The sequence below is a fragment of the Pelodiscus sinensis genome, chromosome 2 (genome assembly GCF_052426305.1).
Source record: "Pelodiscus sinensis isolate ZL-2025 chromosome 2, ASM5242630v1, whole genome shotgun sequence".
In the NCBI taxonomy this organism is placed as follows: domain Eukaryota; kingdom Metazoa; phylum Chordata; order Testudines; family Trionychidae; genus Pelodiscus; species Pelodiscus sinensis.
The window spans coordinates 9,396,594-9,416,074 of record NC_143053.1 but is presented as its reverse complement, the minus strand read 5'-3'; the positions used below and the strand labels follow the sequence as shown (position 1 = coordinate 9,416,074).

General features: G+C 41.8%; 1 protein-coding gene across 13 annotated transcripts in view; it reads right to left on the bottom strand.

Annotated features, from left to right (window-relative positions):
- Positions 1-19,481, bottom strand: part of PTK2 (protein tyrosine kinase 2) — a 327,060-nt gene that overhangs the window by 130,873 nt on the left and 176,706 nt on the right. For all 13 annotated transcript variants that reach the window (XM_075920047.2, XM_089776148.1, XM_075920050.2 and 10 more), the window contains 6 exons: positions 17,367-17,446; positions 13,399-13,461; positions 4,241-4,295; positions 1,993-2,133; positions 1,470-1,547; positions 75-182 (listed from right to left, as the gene is read on the bottom strand). In XM_075920047.2, the coding sequence (XP_075776162.1) occupies positions 75-182; positions 1,470-1,547; positions 1,993-2,133; positions 4,241-4,295; positions 13,399-13,461; positions 17,367-17,446 (525 nt within the window). The remainder of the gene's footprint in view (positions 1-74; positions 183-1,469; positions 1,548-1,992; positions 2,134-4,240; positions 4,296-13,398; positions 13,462-17,366; positions 17,447-19,481) is intronic.

Genomic DNA, 19,481 nt, shown 5'->3' with positions numbered 1-19,481 from the left:
TGTTAGGGTAGAGAACAAATTATGCATCATTTTTATCAATAACTTTAAGGTTACTGTAGCCGTCAATGTCTTACCTCAGGTGCTCCAGCTATTTTGAGCTGTAACATCCCTTTTCTGTCCTTGTCTTCACTGTTTGAATACTGAATAGTCTGCACTTGATTGAAATCTGCCAGGTGGGTAGGCTGCAGAAAAGCATGTATGAAAAAACGAGACAGTCATAAGAATTGCATAATACCTTAACTTTCTTCTTCATTCCTGATGTCTCACATATGTACAACATTAAACCTCTAAATTACATTAAGCAAGCCTGAGTTAATATCTCCCTGGTATGAATTCTGGTCTCATTAGGACATAACTCTCAACGCACTCTCTTCTATGGATTGTACACCCTCAACATGATAATCATGCCTGTAAGTGAGGAGGGATGAACTAAAGCTAGTCAATACTGTTCTTTATTTGCCTGAAGGGGTCTAAATTCACAGTTTGCTCAAAGCCCATGCTTTTTTTGTAAGAAAAAGGTGCTGGTACTCTGGGGCAAACTTGTTGAGCCAAAAAAACAACCAAACCAACCAACCAAACAAACAAAAACAAAAACCATGCGCTGGGGGCCAAAATGCGTGGGAGCTGAAGCGCTGCGCTGGGAGTTGGGGAAAAAAAAATCCAAGCCGCCCTAGGAAAACAGACACACAGGGGAAATCCCATTCCTTTTCTGTGGAGTGGGGAAATAGGTGATGGTACACCATTCCGGGCTGTACTGTCACAAAGAAAGCACTGCTCAAAGTAAAACGTTCTTTGAAGTGCTCTAAGTAGAATTTTCTAAACTGAATATACCACTGATTTCCAAACCTTTCTGTAATCTTTGAATTAAATTAAATGGAAGTTAATATACGTGTGTTATTCCTGTGTGCTTTCTCCAGGCAAGAGGGCATAGGTGTCTGGGTGCCATAACTTAATCAAATTAATTTACTTTAGAGAAAAGCAAAATGCTGCAGTACAAAATAAATGAACTAAATACCAAAACACTTTGGCATGTAGATACAACAAAAATGGTTACAACAACTTTACATTGATAGATGAAAATGTTGAAGAATTTATTTAGCCAAGTAAATATTCTGCTTAAAAGAAGGGTTACAGATGTAAAATATCTAAAAAAAACCTTAGTCATTTAGGTGTCACCATCAATATTTAAGGTTCCTTAAATATTCACAATGCGTACTGAAAGCCAATAAATTCAGAGTTAAGGTCAAAAGTGGCTCTTTATTTCACACTATTGTGTATTCGCCCCATCCCACAGCATGAGTTAATGCTCAAGTAACAGCTTTTACTTTGAATTTCCTGCCTTTTCTTAGTTTGGCTCAAAGATTAGACTTTTCATTCTTCTTTGTCTAAAGTCCCATTCACAATAAGCTGTGCCTCACTCCATAGCCTTTCAGACACTCATTGAGACAGGAAAACAGAAGCAGACTTACATTAGAGCCCTTGTCTGTAAGGTAACTGATTCCTTCTTCTGGGCCAATTGCCAGCTCCACTGAAATAATCCAGCTTGACTTTTTATGTAGAAGGGGGTGGCGGAAGGAGATGGTGTCATTTAAAGGGAAAGAGAACAAAATTGTGGACAAAAGGTCTCCACCATCTTTCATTACAATCTTCAATGAAAAATCTTTACAAAGATTTTAGTTCTTGAAAACAACTCAAACCAATTATTAATTTTATTTCTTTCCACGGCTTTCAGAAGTTAAACTTTGGCCTTCACAAAAATGTATATTAAATAAAATAATTATTACATCTAAGTCACCATGCTTATCTCAAACTCTCATGCTTTCAAGACACTCATGTAATCAATATCTTCTGTGGTTAATGAAACTTACAAAGAGAGCCCTTTTAATAAAAAAGTGTACTATGTATAGGCAATTAATTGCAGATTTAAACAATGTCAATTACACACATTATACTACAATTCATTCTGCAGTTTACTGTGTTCCTTATACTTACTCCAAGAGCACACTTGAAGCATTCTTTATCAAATCTACATACTGGAGACAGGATCTCAAAGAATTTCAGAATACTTTCTTCTCTATTAAGATTGGCAAACTGTCGAAACGTTTGTTGAATCAGTTTTCTTAGTGTTTTAGCCTGTATAATGAAATATTTAAAGATCACTTAAAAGTCTGTGTTTCTAAAGCTGTGCCAGTGATATTAAACACATCTATTATTTCAATATCAGTACGTTACTCAAATTGCCAATGAAACATAAAAAAATTGATTTTTAATCACAAAAGGATGTAGCCAAACGATAAGGCACTGTTCTGTCTTCCAATTTTACTACACAATACAAAATTGCTCCATATTTACTGATAGCTTTGTTTTACACAGAAAGCACTTAACAATTTGAATTAAAAACATAAGAATGGTCACACTGCATCACATTAGTTGTCCAGATGCTTCAGAGGGAATTAACAGAATAGGGCAATTACTGAGCGATTCTTCCTGTCGTCGAGTTCTAGTTTCTGGAAGTCTGAGGGTTAAGGACACCCAAAGAATGTCCCTGACCACCTTAGTTTATAGGCACTGATGGACCTTTCCTCCATGAACTTATCTGATTCTCATTTGAATGCAGTTATATTTCTGGCCTTCTCAACATCCCATAACAATGAGTTCCACCAGCTGACTATGCATTAGGGATGTTAAATTTAGATTAATTAACTAACTGAATAGTTGATGGGGTTTCCATCGACTACTCTACTTGTCAATAAGGGCCCCAATGCAGCTTGTATGTTTCAAAAGGAAGCCCTGCAGGGAGCATGGGACTCCCTCTGCTGGCTCTGCACTCCCTGCAGTGCCTGAAACTTTGAAATATACAAGAGCCCCAGTGGGCTCCTGTACATTTCAAAAGCAGAATCTCAGCTGAGGTAGCATGAGTGAAGACCGCTTCATCCCAGCTTGCGCCATTTCCCACTCTGCCTCTAACTCCCCGGCTTCCCACAGAGATGGTGCTGGGGGGAACTGGCTTTTAAGCCTCCCCCCTCACTGCCTCTCTCTAATAGTGGCAGCAAGGGCGGGGGGGAAGCAACGTGTCACATCACTAGTTGACCATGCGACAAGCTTATACTTACTGGATAGTCAACTACTCGCTTACATCCTTACTATGAATTGTGTGAAGAATTACTTTCCTGTGTTTGCTTTAAACCTCGTTTGATCTCTGATTTTGTGTTATGCAATGGGCTAAATAACACTTCCTTATTCACTTTCTCTACATCATTCATGATTTTAGACCTCCATCCTATTCCCCTTCAGTCATCTTTTTTCTAAACCAAACCATAAAAGACAATCCTCTGCATGAACTATTTTTTCTAAGTTCTTTGTTTGCCCCTACTTTCTGAAGCTCTTACCAATATAAAAAATGTCTTCAACAACTTATGCTTTTAGTACAGTATGAAAAATGTTATTAAGACACCTGACAAATCTTCTATTTTGTACATGCTCATTTATTTGTGCATATACTCTAGGCTAGAAACGGAAATGATCACTTGCACACATAATTTGCATATAGCTCTTTCACACGTGCATATATAATAGAAATGCATGGCCAGTTTTGAAAATTTGTCCCAAAACCTTTTACAACCTCCTACAGAGAGCTAAACCAGGACTCTCTGGTCTGGCAACTTAGGTGGTTCAGCAGGACTATGGATACTCTTGGACCACAGAGTTTCAAGGTTGAGAGCCCAATGTCAGGATGGCTACTGGAAGTCCAACCGGCTGAGATTCCAGTGACAGGGGTGCCGATGGCTCTTCCTCTTTTCCTTTCTCAAAATTTCCCCTTCTGCTTGAGAAGTTACATTAAGTAACATCACAAGAAAGTGATACATTTGAGAGCAGTCTCTATCACACTGGGTAAGGAAGACAGAAGTACAATCCTATTTGGTAAACATTAAATCTCTAATGTCATGTGAATCACTTTTGTGATGAACTCAAACTTCATCAGCTCACATATCTGCTATTTAACTAAATGGCATTTCATGCTACCAAAGAGTGAGGACACCAGCAATTAATAGTTTTCTCATCAAGAGAAAAATGTTTTCATAAAAGCCCATTTGCTACTATACAAGCAAAATAATCATCCACTTTTCAGGTTAATGGAAGCAGGCTAATGGAATCAAATGCTATTTTCATTTTCTCCAATATTTGAAAAACATGCTATTTATGGATCTGAGGAAATATGATTAAGTGAAACTATAATTACCTTTACAGAATCCAGCAAGCTTTTCGGAAAAAATCTCTTTAAGCCAACATCTTTCCTGAAATAAACAAATACTGTTGATCAGAAATCTTATGATACACCCCAGTGATAAGCTCTTAAGAAATGCATTCAAATATACTAGAGACACAAGGTGAATGAAGTAGTATATTTTATTGGACCAACTTCTGTTGATGAGGAGACAAACTTTCAAGCTTACGTAGAAATCTTCTGTAGGTCACGACATCACATCGCTACACCAACACTGCATGCAAATATAATCCTTAGTAAATGTAGCCTGCCAAGCTATAACTTTTCCTATCCTATCCTATCCTATCCTATCCTATCCTATCCTATCCTATCCTATCCTATCCTATCCCTTTTGCTATATTTTTAGTGATGCCAGTAATGCAAGGACTGCATGACTTGACTTATCCTGTATGAGTTGTCTTTTACAGTAGTATAGTGTGATAAGTAAGAGTTAATATCTTTTAGAAATTAAACCAAATATCCTTAATGTTACTTCAGAAATTATGAAAGACTATGTGGCAAAATCATCAGTTGGGTCAGTACATAGACAGGGTATGTCTCACAGTGCCTAGGTGAGACCTAAAATAGGTCCAAAACTGCAAGACACAGAAACTGACATTTTTGAGTAAGAAAACAGGCCTTCTTGCACCTAACCACAGGTTCTTGCTTTTCCCACATCCAGGAACAAGTCAAGGGGGGCATCAGATGATCTTATTCATACATATTCAAAAGATGTCCCAATATCACCATCCAATCAAGTATATGTACTCACAAAATCTCAGGGTGCAGAAATCTGCTTATGGTTATTAGGGCCTGGGTGGTAATGACACAAAAAAGATTGATAAAAACTATGGGAATAAGGAAGCTTAAGTCTTGAGCACAAGCTCTCTCTTCTTCCTAATTATGTATCTTCTCTTTTCAGGTTCAAGCCTTTACTTTACTTCTAAGTTGCTCTGCTTATAAATGTTCCATACTTCACTTTGCACCAAAGTCCCATAGGTGGAGAGAGAGGCTGGTCCTTTCACGCTTGGTCTTCTGGGAGAAGGGTATGTGAGTATGGTATTATATTAGGTGACTCTATCTGTATGCTTAGATAAGGACAATTTATATAGCCAGATTTTGTTAATGTTATCCTCAGAGGTGATTGACTGAATCTGTTTAATCACTTGCTGTACTATAGTTGCTTCTGTTTTTAAATATAGAAAGATGCCACCTGGGATGGAAAGTGTATTCTTTTAATGGGGCCTGCATGCAATCACAGAGAAGTGCTGTGAATTAATTTCCTATTTTAAATATTTTATTGTTTTAAGAAACACTAAAAACACATTCACTGCACAATATACTGAGAAAGGACTATCATGGAACTGGGAATACCCAATCATACTTACATATCTGTTAGGGCACATCTACACAGCAGGGCAAAAGTCGAATTAAATTACGCAACTTCAGCTATGCCAATTGTGTAGCTGAAGTTGAAATAGCTTAATTCAGCTTTTTGCGCTGTCTACATAGCTGGAAGTCCAAAGGAAGAACTCTCTTCCTTTGACTTCCCTTACTGCTCATGAAATGAGGGTTACAGAAGTTGGAGTAAGAAGGCCTCCTGCTCGACATTATTTCGAAATAATGGCTTGCTGTATAGACGTGCATTTTGTTATTTGGAAATAACATCAGTTATTCTGAAATAATGTTGCTGTGAAGATGTACTCCAACTGTTTTGTGAGAAAAGCGCTCTTCTGACTTGTAGAACTTACCATAAATGAGGAGTTCCAAGGACCACTAAGCCTGTTACAAGACTGGATTATAATTTGGCTCAATGTCTAACTTTGATGACTATATACTATTGAAACTTATTCTCAGCTTGGCCTATAAATGCACCTTTAACTTTGAATTGCTTTGCTTTTATGGAATAGTTGATGACTTTTCCCTAGCAGCCAATTTCTAGAGCAGGTGAAAGGGAATAGCTTGAGAACTTCCAGATGTGTGTCTCAGCATGAAGGTATCATTGTGCTTCTGCATCTGATCAGCATGTATCAGGTTGTGTCAAACACCACAATCTGCATGAACATTAGCATAAAATTAGGATAAGAAAAAAGGCTTAAAACTGGAAAAATGCATTGAAAACCTAACCTTCTCCAGGGGTAATACAAACTATGCTAAAAAAACGGAGTTTGTGAACTGTTCAGCCCAAGGACCATGTCTAGCTCTTCAACGAACATTCAGGAAAGCCTTCCATGCTGAATGGGAGGTGAAGACAATCATGTGCCTCAAACATCTATATCAAGTATGGGTAGTCTTTTTGTCAGTCTTCAGGTGTTTGAGAGCCAGGCTACACCTGCCAGAGCTCCGGACTTCAGCCCTTTGGTGAGATGGTAAGGCTCCAGGCTTCTACTCTGCTGGGTCAGGGTGTCTTGGGACTTCCACCCTGCAGATTCAAGGGGAGTTCTTAGGGCTTCTGCTCTTTGGGGTGCACCTGTTGGGGCATGAGACTTCAGCCCTGCTCCTGCTTAAGTCTTGAGCCCTGGCAGGTACCTCCTGCAGAGCTGAAGCCTCAACCCCCCGCCTTGTTGGGCAGAAGTTCCTAATCTCATTACCCCACAGGGCAGAAGCCACAAGCTCCTCTAAATACACTGATAGGCAGAATATGGTGAGGACATGGAGGGCTTTCAAGAGCTGCACTTCAACTGTAAAATAGCTGCATATGGCTCACAAGCCACTATTTGGCCACCCCAATCCATACAAGATGATGTCAGGATTCTTACTTTGTGTGTGTGTCATCCCGAAACCCAGAATGTCTGTTATGTCAGAGTGGAGCAATGGCAGCAGCTACAAATACAGAGGAAAGCTTTTTTTCCCCTTTAGAATAGCACCAGGTTCAGTCACCACAGGAACTGCTGGTCAGTTTACAAGTCCATGTTTAAATTCTAAGCCATTCTGACTTTACGAATTATGCCTGTATGGTGTATAGCTACAGTAAAGCACGAATTTACGCATTAACAAGACTCCTAGGCCACTGAGATGTCAGAGGTAACTCAATTACCACCCTCACTCTGTAACTAATTTGCATGCAAGTTTCATTTGTTGTCAGAGGGAGACTGCACAGATCTCCAGCCTATGTCAGAAAATTGCTGCTAGTTAACCTGTCAAGTATATACAACCAGGTAGCTTCCAATGGGCTAAGAAGGAAATAACATACACAGAATTCTAAATCTTCCTTGTGGAATACAAATAGTAAATAATCTTTTGAAGCACCTTCTCTGGGCACTCAGAATGTTATACAATAATTTCATAAAATATATTTAAAAGAATTATAAATCAAAAGTAACAGAATATTCATTCACAGCAGTGAACTCTAGAGTCTGTGCAATGACACTAAGCTAGAAAAGATTATAAAAGTTTCATAAACATTAAGTCCTTTGATGTATTTCTTCTCAAATGCAAATTATGTGCAATTTTATCATTCCATATAGATTTAGATAAACCTGACATGCCATTACTGTCTAAATAATATGCAAAGACATTTTGACAAGGAATACATTAGTTAACATTAAACATTTTACCAAGCAGATTCTGCAAAAATTAAGTTCTTTAAATCAATGCAGCGTTGCCACCATCTTAACACTATTACAGCACATGATTCCCACATTCTGCTACAATAATTTATTTCTAAACTGAATCATATAACAGCTTTTGATTACAGATCTGAGTATGCAGCAAACTGCACACAAACCACCACAAAGAATTTAATGAATAGAAACTCTTAGTCACATTCGCTAACACAGCATATCCTATTTTTAAAATTAGATTTTAAGTCCAATTTTCTTAATTAGTAGAATTTAACATAGAAAGTATGCAGAGTTATAGCGGTCTTCTGTGATGGTAATATGCAACCCTTTTATAAGCAGGAACAAACAAGTATTATGAATTGAAATGTACCCGTAGTCATAGAACCCCGCATGGAAACTCCAGAATAGACGTACGTACGCCTATTCAGGAGAGAGATCAGCCGACAATGCCTTACTCAGACTTTTCAGCCTTACCTTCATTGGCAGCTAGGGATAGTTAATAGCAGTTACTGGTTTATATGGTTATGCTAATAGCTTTATATTTACCATAATCGATGCTCTCCTACCAATGGGAATGATTTGGATATAAACACTGCATTTTCTTTTCAGTGTAAACTTCATTAGGCTTAAGCCATCAAATACAAACTGCAGCCAGTTCTCTGGGCTTCTTGCTATAGAAAATGAAACTTTGTCTTCTGTTAATTTTGTATTTCTATATTTTTCCTGAACACTCCAGTAAAAAAGTTGATACAAAAAAGAGGAAAGTAATATTCGGACAGCATGAAGGAGGACATGCTTCTTAAATTTTTTTTAATGCAGTGGGTGCAGATGTTTTCGTCTCCCAGTTTTGCTGTGTTTACCTCCTTCTCCTGGGTATAGGGATTTACATTTATTAGGGCCAAATTTCTCTTCATTGCAGACTCTTCTGATTTAACTGCTACAGGTCACTCTGAAGTTTGATTCTGTCTCCCTCTTGGAGCTACCTTCCAGTTTTGGTTTCACTGAAAATCTGATCACGGCGAATTTACAATACACCAGACAATGACAGGAAATATGCATTCACATCACATGCAGGGGGATATTTGTTCATGTTCAAATGGTCAAAAAAGTCTGCATCTATTACAAGTGTCTGAGACTGCAATATAACTAGCAAAGAAAAACTCAAAAAAGCAACCTTCACTGCTGTGCAGAGCTATCCCATCCATAGGATGATCCGGGGCAGACACTCCAGGCCCTGCACTTTACAGGGGGAGGAGGGGAGGAGGAAGAGGCGGCCTCTGCGGCAGCCGATTTAACTGTTCTATTGTTGGGAGGGTCCCAGGGGATTATCAGGGTCTGGAGTAGGGTGGCAGCAGAGGTTTCCCTCTCCCGCACACTCACCCGACAGGAGCCAGAGCAGCCCAACAGTGGGAAGCACAGCACTTCTGGTCCCAGGGCTCGCCAATTGCCACTGCTGCAGAGAAGCCCTGGGTGACCTGGCAGAGTGGAGTAGGCTGCTGGGCCATTCCAGTTCCTGCTGTGGTGATTGCAGAGGTGTGGGGGGTGAGAAGAGAGACACCTGCTGCCACCCTGCGCCAGGCCCCATAATGCCCTGGCTCAAGCTGCTTGGGGGAAGGGGCAAAGAGTAAGGGAGCAGAGCATAAATGGAGCAAGAAAGGGGCTTGCGGAAAGGGTGGGGCAGGGTGGAGCAGAGACAGGGCAGGGCCTGAGGCAGGGGGTTGCCCTGGGCCACACACCTGAGACAGTGGGGGTGGGAGTTGCCCCAGACACTGCACCCCCCTAGGGACGGTCCTGCCCCTGGAAGGGTATGAACAGTGTATGCAAATACAGCAGTTACTAACCTTTCTATAACTTCTGTTCTTCACAATGTGTGTCTCATGTCTATTCCACAGTAGGTGTGCATGTGGTGCATGCACAGACACAGTAGATTTAACTCATACTGCTATCTGTTGGGCCTGCTCTAGCGCCCTCTGGGGCTGCGCACTCATATGCCCAGCTAGCTTTGCACCCTTCCTGCTTTCTGGTTAACTCCAACAGAAGAGTAGAAGAAAGGGTTGTGGAAGAGCGATATACAATATGCCTCAAAGAACAACAATTACAAAAAAGATAGTAGCCATTTTATCTTCTTTAAGTGCTTGCTCATGTCCATTCCACATCATAGGACTCCCAAACAGTATATAAAGAGGTGGGATTGGAGTTCATGGACATGTGGACTCCTCTACAAAACTTGGCATCATCCCTAGCCTGCTAACTGTTGGTACAGTGGGAGGAGAAAGTATGTACTGATAACCAGGTTGCTGCCCAGGAGAAGGCCCGAGGACAGAAACAATACTAGATGAAGCTTGAGCTCTTGACGAATTGGCTGTCAAGATAGCAGGAGGTAGAGTGTCCAATTGTTCATAGCACGTATGAATGTAAGAAATGATCCAGGATGATATAATCAGGGCTGAAACCGATAGGGCTTGTATCCTATCTGCTACCTCCACAAAGAGCTATGTGATTTATGGCACAGATTGGTTTTCTCAGTGCAGAAAGTCAGGGCGCATCTAAACTCCAGTGTGCAGAGATATTGCTCCTCTGTGTTCTTCAGTTTTGGGAAGAAAATGGGCAGGAAAATAGCCTGATTACTATAAAATTGCAAGTACACTTTTGGTAGGACCAGTAGGTGGAGATGGAGTTGAACATTGTCCTTAAAGAACACCACATACAGAGGGGTTCTGATGTCAGGACCCTGATTTATAAGACCCTTCTTGTTGAGGTAATCGCTGCCAGGAAGAGGATAACAGGAGAGATACAACATACAGCATGATGCAGCGGCTCAAAAGGAGAAACCGTGAATCTCAATAGGACCATGTTTAGGGTAAATTTGAGGGTAAAGGCCCTCTACACCCTGAAGGAAGCAAATGGATATTTCATGTGAGAAGACTGATTCACCATCCAGCAGATGGTAGAAGGCTGGGAAAGCCAGTAGATGCATCTTGATCAACCAACTAAGAAATGTTTCCACTTGGCAAGGTAAGTTGCCTACTAGATGTTTTTCCATTACCTGGGAATGGAGGGTGCACATAGCTCGGTTCAGGAGTGTGGGGAGAGAGTGTGAGAATCTCTGAATGGGGTAGGAGGTATCACATGGCTGGGTTCTGGAGGAGAGGGCAAAGCAGTAGGAACTGAGCTGTCAAAAGATTTCTTTAAATCTCTACTTCTGGGGTAATTTTGTGTGTGTCTGTATTGTTTACAGACAATTGATGACAGGTATTTTGAAAAAAGTTACCAAAATAATCTAAAATGGCATCATAGTGTAATTTTGACAACTAAAATTTGTAGAATTTTAAAATATGGTGTACAGAATTTTAAATTTTTGGCACAGAATAGCACCCGGGAGTACTTATATAATCAAATCATTATACAAACTTAACGAAACTATGACGCACATACACACTATTCCTAATTTTAAAAACCACAGAAACCACAGATTTGTTTACTGGGCAAAGGGAAATGAAGCGGCAATTTAAATAATCTCCGCTTCATTTAAATTAAAATGGCTGCTACCCTGTGCTGATCAGCTGTTTAGTCCCTGGCAGGAAAACCTCATCCCACAAGGCAAATGGGGAGGTCAACAAATGCCTCTGATGTCAACTGCAGAGCGTCCAGATTACAGCGCTGTGCTGCCAAACAGCTGATCGGCAGCCATTTTAATTTAAATGAAGCGGTAATATTTAAATCGCCGCTTCATTTGCCTTTGCCTACAACCCTAATCTACATGGCTCCGTCGACGGAGCCATGTAGTCTAGACGTGCCCACAGTGCCTGATTTTCAGAGATGCCAGCCTCTTTTAGAACTTCAACTAAAGTTAAAAGGGCTGCAAATGAGCACAGTCTCTAAAAGAATCAAGCTCCAAGTGTTTCCAGTTGGAAACAAAAATGGAGGCATTCAAAATAAGACTGCTTTTGAAACTTTGGGCCTATGCAACCTAATCCAAGATCATGCACTGAGTTAGAACTAGAGCTGAGATTAGAAAGCAGGAATTCTTGAGTCCAGACTATGTGCTCAGTAGGGTTAGCTCTCTGCCACTCTGTTACTATAACTAATATCCAGATAGCCTCTTTCCCCTGGCATATATGCTTTGAAAGAAGGAAAGTTAATGGTGGAGTATCTAATCTCATATAAATTGGATATAATTGCTGGAAATTATTTTAACCCGTTTAAAAACAACAAAAAAGTATATTTTGTGGTGAATCCTAAACAACATGTAATTGCCCTTAAAATAATCTTCTACCCTACCTTCAAGTGGTCCAGTACTGAACGTTTATCTGAATTAGCTCACTTTATCTTATTTTGTTTCAAAATAAAATCTGGAAAGCTGAAACTTTTCTTGTTGCCCGGATCTGTTAACCTAATTTTGCATTACGCCATACACCATGTCTTCTCTAACCCACAAGGGTTTTAGCAGCAAAGCATAATAACTAGTTAGAGGATGTGTTGAAACGTTGTACTTCTGAAGCTAATGAAAACAAAATTGACCTTTAAACAGGGTTGCAACAAACATCAATTGTCTCCTTTGGAACTGAATGCAAAGCTTCTCAAGCACTCTTCAGATTTGGACCGAAGCCATCAACTATGAAGCATGATTAAATCAACAAATTAGATTTGCTATCAGGAGGCTTCTTGGACATTTTAAGTTTTGGAATATGTGGTGGACTCATTACATGTTTATTAACCACAAGATCATAACTCAGTAAAACAACACACTTAGCAGAAGCAAAAGGAAAATAAACCCTTAGATTTTAAATTCCAAGTAGCTGGTAAGTAATTAAAGAACTCTGTGTAAATAAGCCCTGTGACTGATTAATCCAATTGTACATAGAAAATCCATTTTTGTACAAAGCATTGTTAAATCTGTAGAACTAAACTAATTTATCCCACACACACTAACAGAATACAGATGACTGAAACCCATGGTACTATGTATCAGAAAGATTAAACTGTTAACCCAATTTGTTTTAGTCCAATAGTGGTAAATGAGCTCTCACCACATCTATAGATGCAAAGGTTTTACGATTTCACACTTTACTTTAGATACAATAAAAATAACAGTCTTACTATCATGACTATCGTGAAAAATGGCAGCAGTGATGCCTTCTCACTAAACTGGATTTCATTTTCCTATACAGGAAGCCCTCACCATACGTGGTTTTGGTATCTGTATATCTCATATTCGCAGTGCACTGCGCTGCAACAGCCCAAGCACATAACACAGCATGATGATACTTTTTTAGTGCACTCTAGTAAAAGAGCTGTACAGAACCAGGAAATTTCACTGAGAATATGACACTGTGACACATAATCATAGACATAAATATCACGAGAATCACAATTAATCCCTATTGCATGTGGTCACTGCCAGAAACTAGAGGTGGTGGAAAAAATGGTTCTTTTGTGTTGGGAACATCCCTCCCCTCTGTATTCGTGGATTTTGCCAGTTGCAATGATCTTAAGAACATATCCCAGGGAATGGCAAAGGCTTCCTGTACAAGCGACAGCTGAAACCTCAAATTGAAATGCAATACTTACTCTAAAACTTCATAGTTGGACTTCTTTTCTAGTGCATTGCCTCTCATTTCCCAGTAGGATCTCCTAAAATCAGAGAAAAAAATATTTGCAAGCAATAATTAATGGATGAGTCAGCAAAAATCTACAATAAGTGGAGCTAACACTAAAAACCATTTGCCGACTAGCTTAAAATGCATGTTCATTGACAATAATATTACACTACACCAACAGAATAGTCATTAGTTTATTACAGTATTTTTCAGACACAAGACATCCCAGGGTGTTACTCTGAATAGCAAAATACTAGTAGCACCACAATGAGCATGAAGACAAATCATACAGCCATAATGTGGTTGGCAAAAATATCTGAGGGTATGTCTACACTACAAAGTTAATTCAAAATAGCAGCTGTTATTTCGAATTAACTTCAATAGGGTCTACATATGCAAACTGCTATTTTGAATTTAATTTAATAAGCGGAGCGCATATTTTGAATTTGGTAAACCTCATTCTACAAGGAGTAACGCCAAATTCGAAATAGATAATTAGAATTAAGTGCTGTGTAGACACTTAATTCGAAATAGGGGGCCTCCAGCCCTTCCCAGTTTCCCCTGGTGGCCACTCTGGGCCAAACCAGGAAAACTCCTCTCCTCTCCCCCAGCCCTGGGGCATTTAAAGGGGTAGAGTCTGGCCACTGAGGAAGTGAGAGAGCCAGGCCTGCCAGCAGCCACAGCCCCTCACCCAGTGGCCGCACAATGGCAGCCAGTCGTCCCCTGCCCAGTCCCCCAGCACCCAGGGGCCAACCAGGGGCCGTAGACGGCGCATGCCCGCCTGGACTGGTGTGGAGATCATGGACCTCACTGACGTATGGGGGGAGGCCCCCAATGTCCATGATCGCCGCACCAGTTGGAGGAATGCCGCCGTCTATGGCAGCATAGCAGCCACCGTGGCCCACAAGGGACACAGGCGCACCCAGGAACAGGTGCACCTGAAGTAAAGGAGCTCAGGCAGGCGTACGCCAGGGCCACCAGGGGTAGCGCTGCAGCAGGGGCTATCACCTGCCCCTACTTCCCCGCCCTTGACCGAATCCTGGGGGACTGGGCAGTCCGTGCCAGCCCAGGGGGCAGCGAGCTGGGAACTGAGGGCCCTGACCCGGGTGCAGCAAAGGGGCCACCACCAGCTGTCCCGGCACCGGAGTCGGCAGGGTCATCCAGGGAGGCCATACCAGGTAAGTGCCAGCACTGTCCCCTATCTAGGGGGGAGGCAGGGAGGGAGATCAGGGACCGTGAGCGTTGGCCATGCCTCCCACGGATTACACAGCCACCTGTGCACGTGCCATGCCACCCTGGGCAGGTGGCTCCAGCTGCGTGCCGCACCGGGGCCGTGGCCTGATAGCCACATGTGTGTGAAGAGACCCGACACGCTCCTGACCTCGGTGACATCTGACGACGAAGCAGCATGCCCTCCCTTATCCCCTGCCCCTGTGTATAGTGCGGCCGGGGCCGGGGGGAGATATCCCCTGCCCCTGTGTAGAGGGGGGGTGTGATCTCCCCCCGGCCCCGGCCGCACTATACACAGGGGCACGGGTGCGGTCTCGGGGCAGCTCCCACTCCCGGGCAGAGCCGGACATGCTGATGACCATGGCCTCTATGCAAGCACATTGGCTCTGACGGTGCAGGGCACGGTCGCCCTCATCTCACGGGGGGGGGGGGGGGCATCATCCACTGGGTCCCCAGGGAGAACTGACCACTTCTCTTCTTTCTCTACAGCCGCACCAGCTAGTTGTGCAGGGCGCATCACCCCACCCGGGACATGCTACCGCACCCGCGGCCTCAGCAGGACCAGCACCATGCGGCAGGAGTACAGAGAACAGCACCTGCAGGCCCTGCGAGCCCAGACCCGGATCATGGAGCAGCAGGCGCAGGACGACCGGGGAGTTCCAGCAGGAGCTGCTTGCCCAGGGTCGTGCCTTCAGTCACCATCTGCAGGCCCTGGTGCAGAGCGTGCTGCCCCATGCCAGTCCTGCGCCTGCTGCCCCCCCAGCTACTGTTCCTCCTCCCACTCCTGCCCTGCCTCCCACCTCTTCCTCCTCAACCTCCACATCCTCCTCCTCTACACCCCCCCCATCTCAACCTCTGCACCCTCCTCCCCAGCCCCCTGGAGACACCGAGGCCCTCTCCCCCACAGTGCTGGGAGGCAGTTGGCCCGGCGAGACCCACACCCCTGAGCGCTGAGCTTCCCCTCCCCCTTCTTCCCCTGGCTTCCCCCTTCCAGCTCCCTCCTCCAAGTTTTCCCCCTCTCCTCTCCCACCCTTTCTCCTCCGTTCTCCCGCTGCCCATCCCAATCTCCCCAGACTTTCATCCCCCCCCAAGTTTTGTTAAACAAAGTTTGTATTTTTGAGACAAAAGTGCATTTTTTTTTCCATCAGGAAGGGGGGGCTAGGGAAGGGTAAGTGGAAGGACGAGAGGGAGGAATGGGGCACAAACCTCCAGTGGGGCAGACCAGGGAGACTGTTAGCGCTCCTCGGAGTGGAAGCTCTCCCGCAGGGCCCTCTGGATCCTGACAGCCCCTCGATGGTCCTGCCGAATGGCAGCCTGCAGACAATGCAGCCAGGCTGCTGGCAACGTGGCCACGAGACGCAGCCGAGTCCCCAGGGGCAGGTCTAGTTCCATGTTGCAGAGTGCCGTGGTGTCTCGACTGAGGGCAAGCAGAGCACTCCAAGACACAAATGCTTTGCTGTCCCCTCAGCGAGGTAGACCAGCAAACAGAGAAACCTGAGAACTGTCTGTCCAGGATGGGGGGTAGGGTCCCTTTAAGCCCAGACCTCAGATAGCTTGATGCAGCAGCCCCACACACTAAGTTCGAATTAGAAAAAGGCTATTTCAAATTAGTTTTTGTGTATAGCTGCGTTATTTCAAATTAGCTTATTTCGAATTAACTAATTCAAAATAAGTTAATTTGAAATAGCACTGTAGTGAAGACATACCCTGAGAGTAGAAATGAAAGAAAAGTGCCCAGGACAGTGGGTTGTTATATCCATTATATTATCTTAAAAAAAAAAAAAGTGAATAGAATTTTCACATTTTCAAGACTGCTAAGGCTAGCAGAAAATCCTTCATGCCTTACCCACAATACCCACATCTTCGCTATTGGTATTTTTATTAATGGCAGTCCTAATTCTGTCTCCTCTCTGAAAATTACTGTTCAACCTGCACTTTTTCCCTTTGCTCTCTATCACTTAATTTGCCAATTTGCCATTCATGTCTTAATTATCTTGTTACTCTCTCAGTCTTGCTGTGCAAGACAATAGTAGAACTATAGCAATCATGGCAGCCCTGAGATTCTCCATAAAACAGAGAAAATTCATTTCAAAAGGTTTAAAGGGTAGCTGTTTCAAGATTCTCAAATCTGGTAAACAGAGTATCTCAGGTGTTCATGTTTATGTTTTAAATGGAAAGGCTAAACAAAATATCAGTGCAACTCACAAGATCAGTTCATATGCTCTTTCTGAAACTATATTCTACAAAAACAATTTGCATATTAAATTAGCATATTAAAAATCTTCAACATCAAATGCAGAGAAAAAAAGCAGCATTTTATTTTTAATTAAAGTCTTCATCTATAGTATTAATAGAAATATGACAACATGACACTATTAGCTAGCAAATGCACTGCAAACTTATTTTATTTTGAATATTCCAGTTTAGTATTTGGCCTCTGAAACATTTATTTAGTTGCAAATATGCACCAAATAAAATCAATATAAAAACATAGTTAATTGATCTGTAAAATTGACCTGTAATTTACAAACAATTAGGAATTAATACAATATATTCAGATGTTTTTTCTTCAAAATAAATTAGTTTTCATAATCTCTAATAATATTTTACTTAAAATAAAATATTTTAAAATATTTAAATATGAATTAAACAGCTGCAAAATTCACGTATACAGTATAGCAGAAACAAAATATGCAGTTTCCAACTTACCGGATTTCAAGACAACCTAGCTTCAAAGCAATTTCCTGGTCCACTTGATCTGCTATTTCTAACATATAATCATTTTTCACCTATGGTAAAATAAGTAGTTTTGTGTCATATAAGGATAATGTCAATGTTACTGAAGATTGGTTCATTCATCCACCATATTAACTATACACTTGAAGATTGTCCAAGTAACTTCGGATATATCTTTATTGTAGGTGTAAATAATCTCGGTGGGTATCAGCATATAAACAAAAAAAAAACCCCACTTTCTTATGTTTCTTATCTGCATATATGAACTGAATGCTTGTATGCAATCTCTTTCTTGAGAAATTTTGATTGCAGTTTGCCACATCTGCGTCTGTTAGATTAGACTTTCCGAGTTAGAACAAAAATAATCACACAGGGCCAGAATGTCATAGCTGTGACATTTGTACTCACAATTAATGTGACTGCATGCTCAGTTGTTATATACACGCATATCTATGAGCCACTTACACAAGTGCCTAGTAATTTTACATGTGCAATCACAGCAACTATGCATGTACACTAGACATACATGCCAACTTATGGGTAATAAACATGTAGAAAATTGTGAAAATCTGACCCACAACATCCACGTAAAGAAGCATTTGAAATAATTAAGTAGAGTCGGTATGTGGTCATCTATGCAGTCATCACACTTTCAGCCAAAACTAATATTTAAAGAAGTCTTTTACACTGGAATAAAGCAACTATACACAAGCACTATTCACACAAAGATATACACACATCTTACATAAAAAAGAACAGAACTCAACAAATTATGGAATCCTCTCTCTCTGTTTTATCCCCTTATTCACAGCTACTGTCTGTCACATCACTGATGTAATACAAATTCTCTTTTGTAGTATGAGGTGGTGCCATAGTTGTATGCATCTTTCAGTTGTGGCAGATACATTATTCAATTCATTTGCACGATAAAACTACGTAACAGGGAAGCTGATATCCCATAAAGGGGACTTCAACATTATGGGCGCAATTATGTGAAAGAGAGCTCATTGGTGGTTAAATGTTAAGAAATACTTAAGAATAATGATTAAAAAGCACCCATCCAACATTTATCAATGGCTGAAGTTCAACCTTAACAATACAGAATATGCTGGGAGGTAAAGAAAAACACTTCAAAGCACTGGTGAAATAGTACATTCTCTACCAGTCAGAAACATACTCTTTAATTACATTGTCTGAGTTCTGGGGGTGCTTCTCAATTCAGCATCAGCAAGCTCTCACACAGATGCATTCCTAGAAAACATGACTGATTACCTCAGAAGGCTAGTGATTATCCTCAGCAAGGATAGGATGCATAGGACTTTATAGTAAGAGCTTTTGACAGTTTATGTAAAAATTGTAGAACTGCAATCTGTTTAGGCTTGAAAGCATCAGCCCCAAAAGACACTGCATTCCTGGTAAATGCAGTCACATGACTTCTCAGCAACATTAATACAAAAAACACCTCTTCCTTGTTCTCCCTTCACTCCACTGGCCCTCTGTAGAGGTCTATGGCAAGTTCCGCGGTCTCCATCCTTGTTCAAGCCTCTAAGCTGCCTGGGTTTATCTCAACAATAAGACACCCTCATCAGCTCCACAACTAAGGAAAAACGAAGGTGTCTACATCAAAAGACAAGTATAGGAGATATTTTTTCTCAAGTGGACGGTTGGAGTTGGTCCGGTTCCTGAAAAAGAGAAGGTGGAGGGAGGGCTAGAAAGGGGGTAAAATTGGGGATGCTGAAGGGGTTGCTCTGCATTGGGGGTATTCACTGGAGGTTGGGACCAGGCCACTTCCTGTCTTGGTGGCAGATGCAAGCCCGGGATGCAGTGATAGCTGTCAGTCAGTAGCTCCCTCCAGAACCCCTCCCCAGGGATGGGAGCCAGTGCATTGGTGGATGGGATCCAGCAACTGTCGATGCAGAGGAATGGACTGATCATCTGTGGCTGCAGGGGTGGGACCAGCAGGAAGTGGACCCATCAGGGCTCTTTCTGAGCTGCAATGTCTGCTCTCCAAAAATCTTGGGCATTTCCTGTTATTTGAAAAATCCATCCGGACAGAGGATGGAAGCTCAGAAAAAGAAACAATGGGGA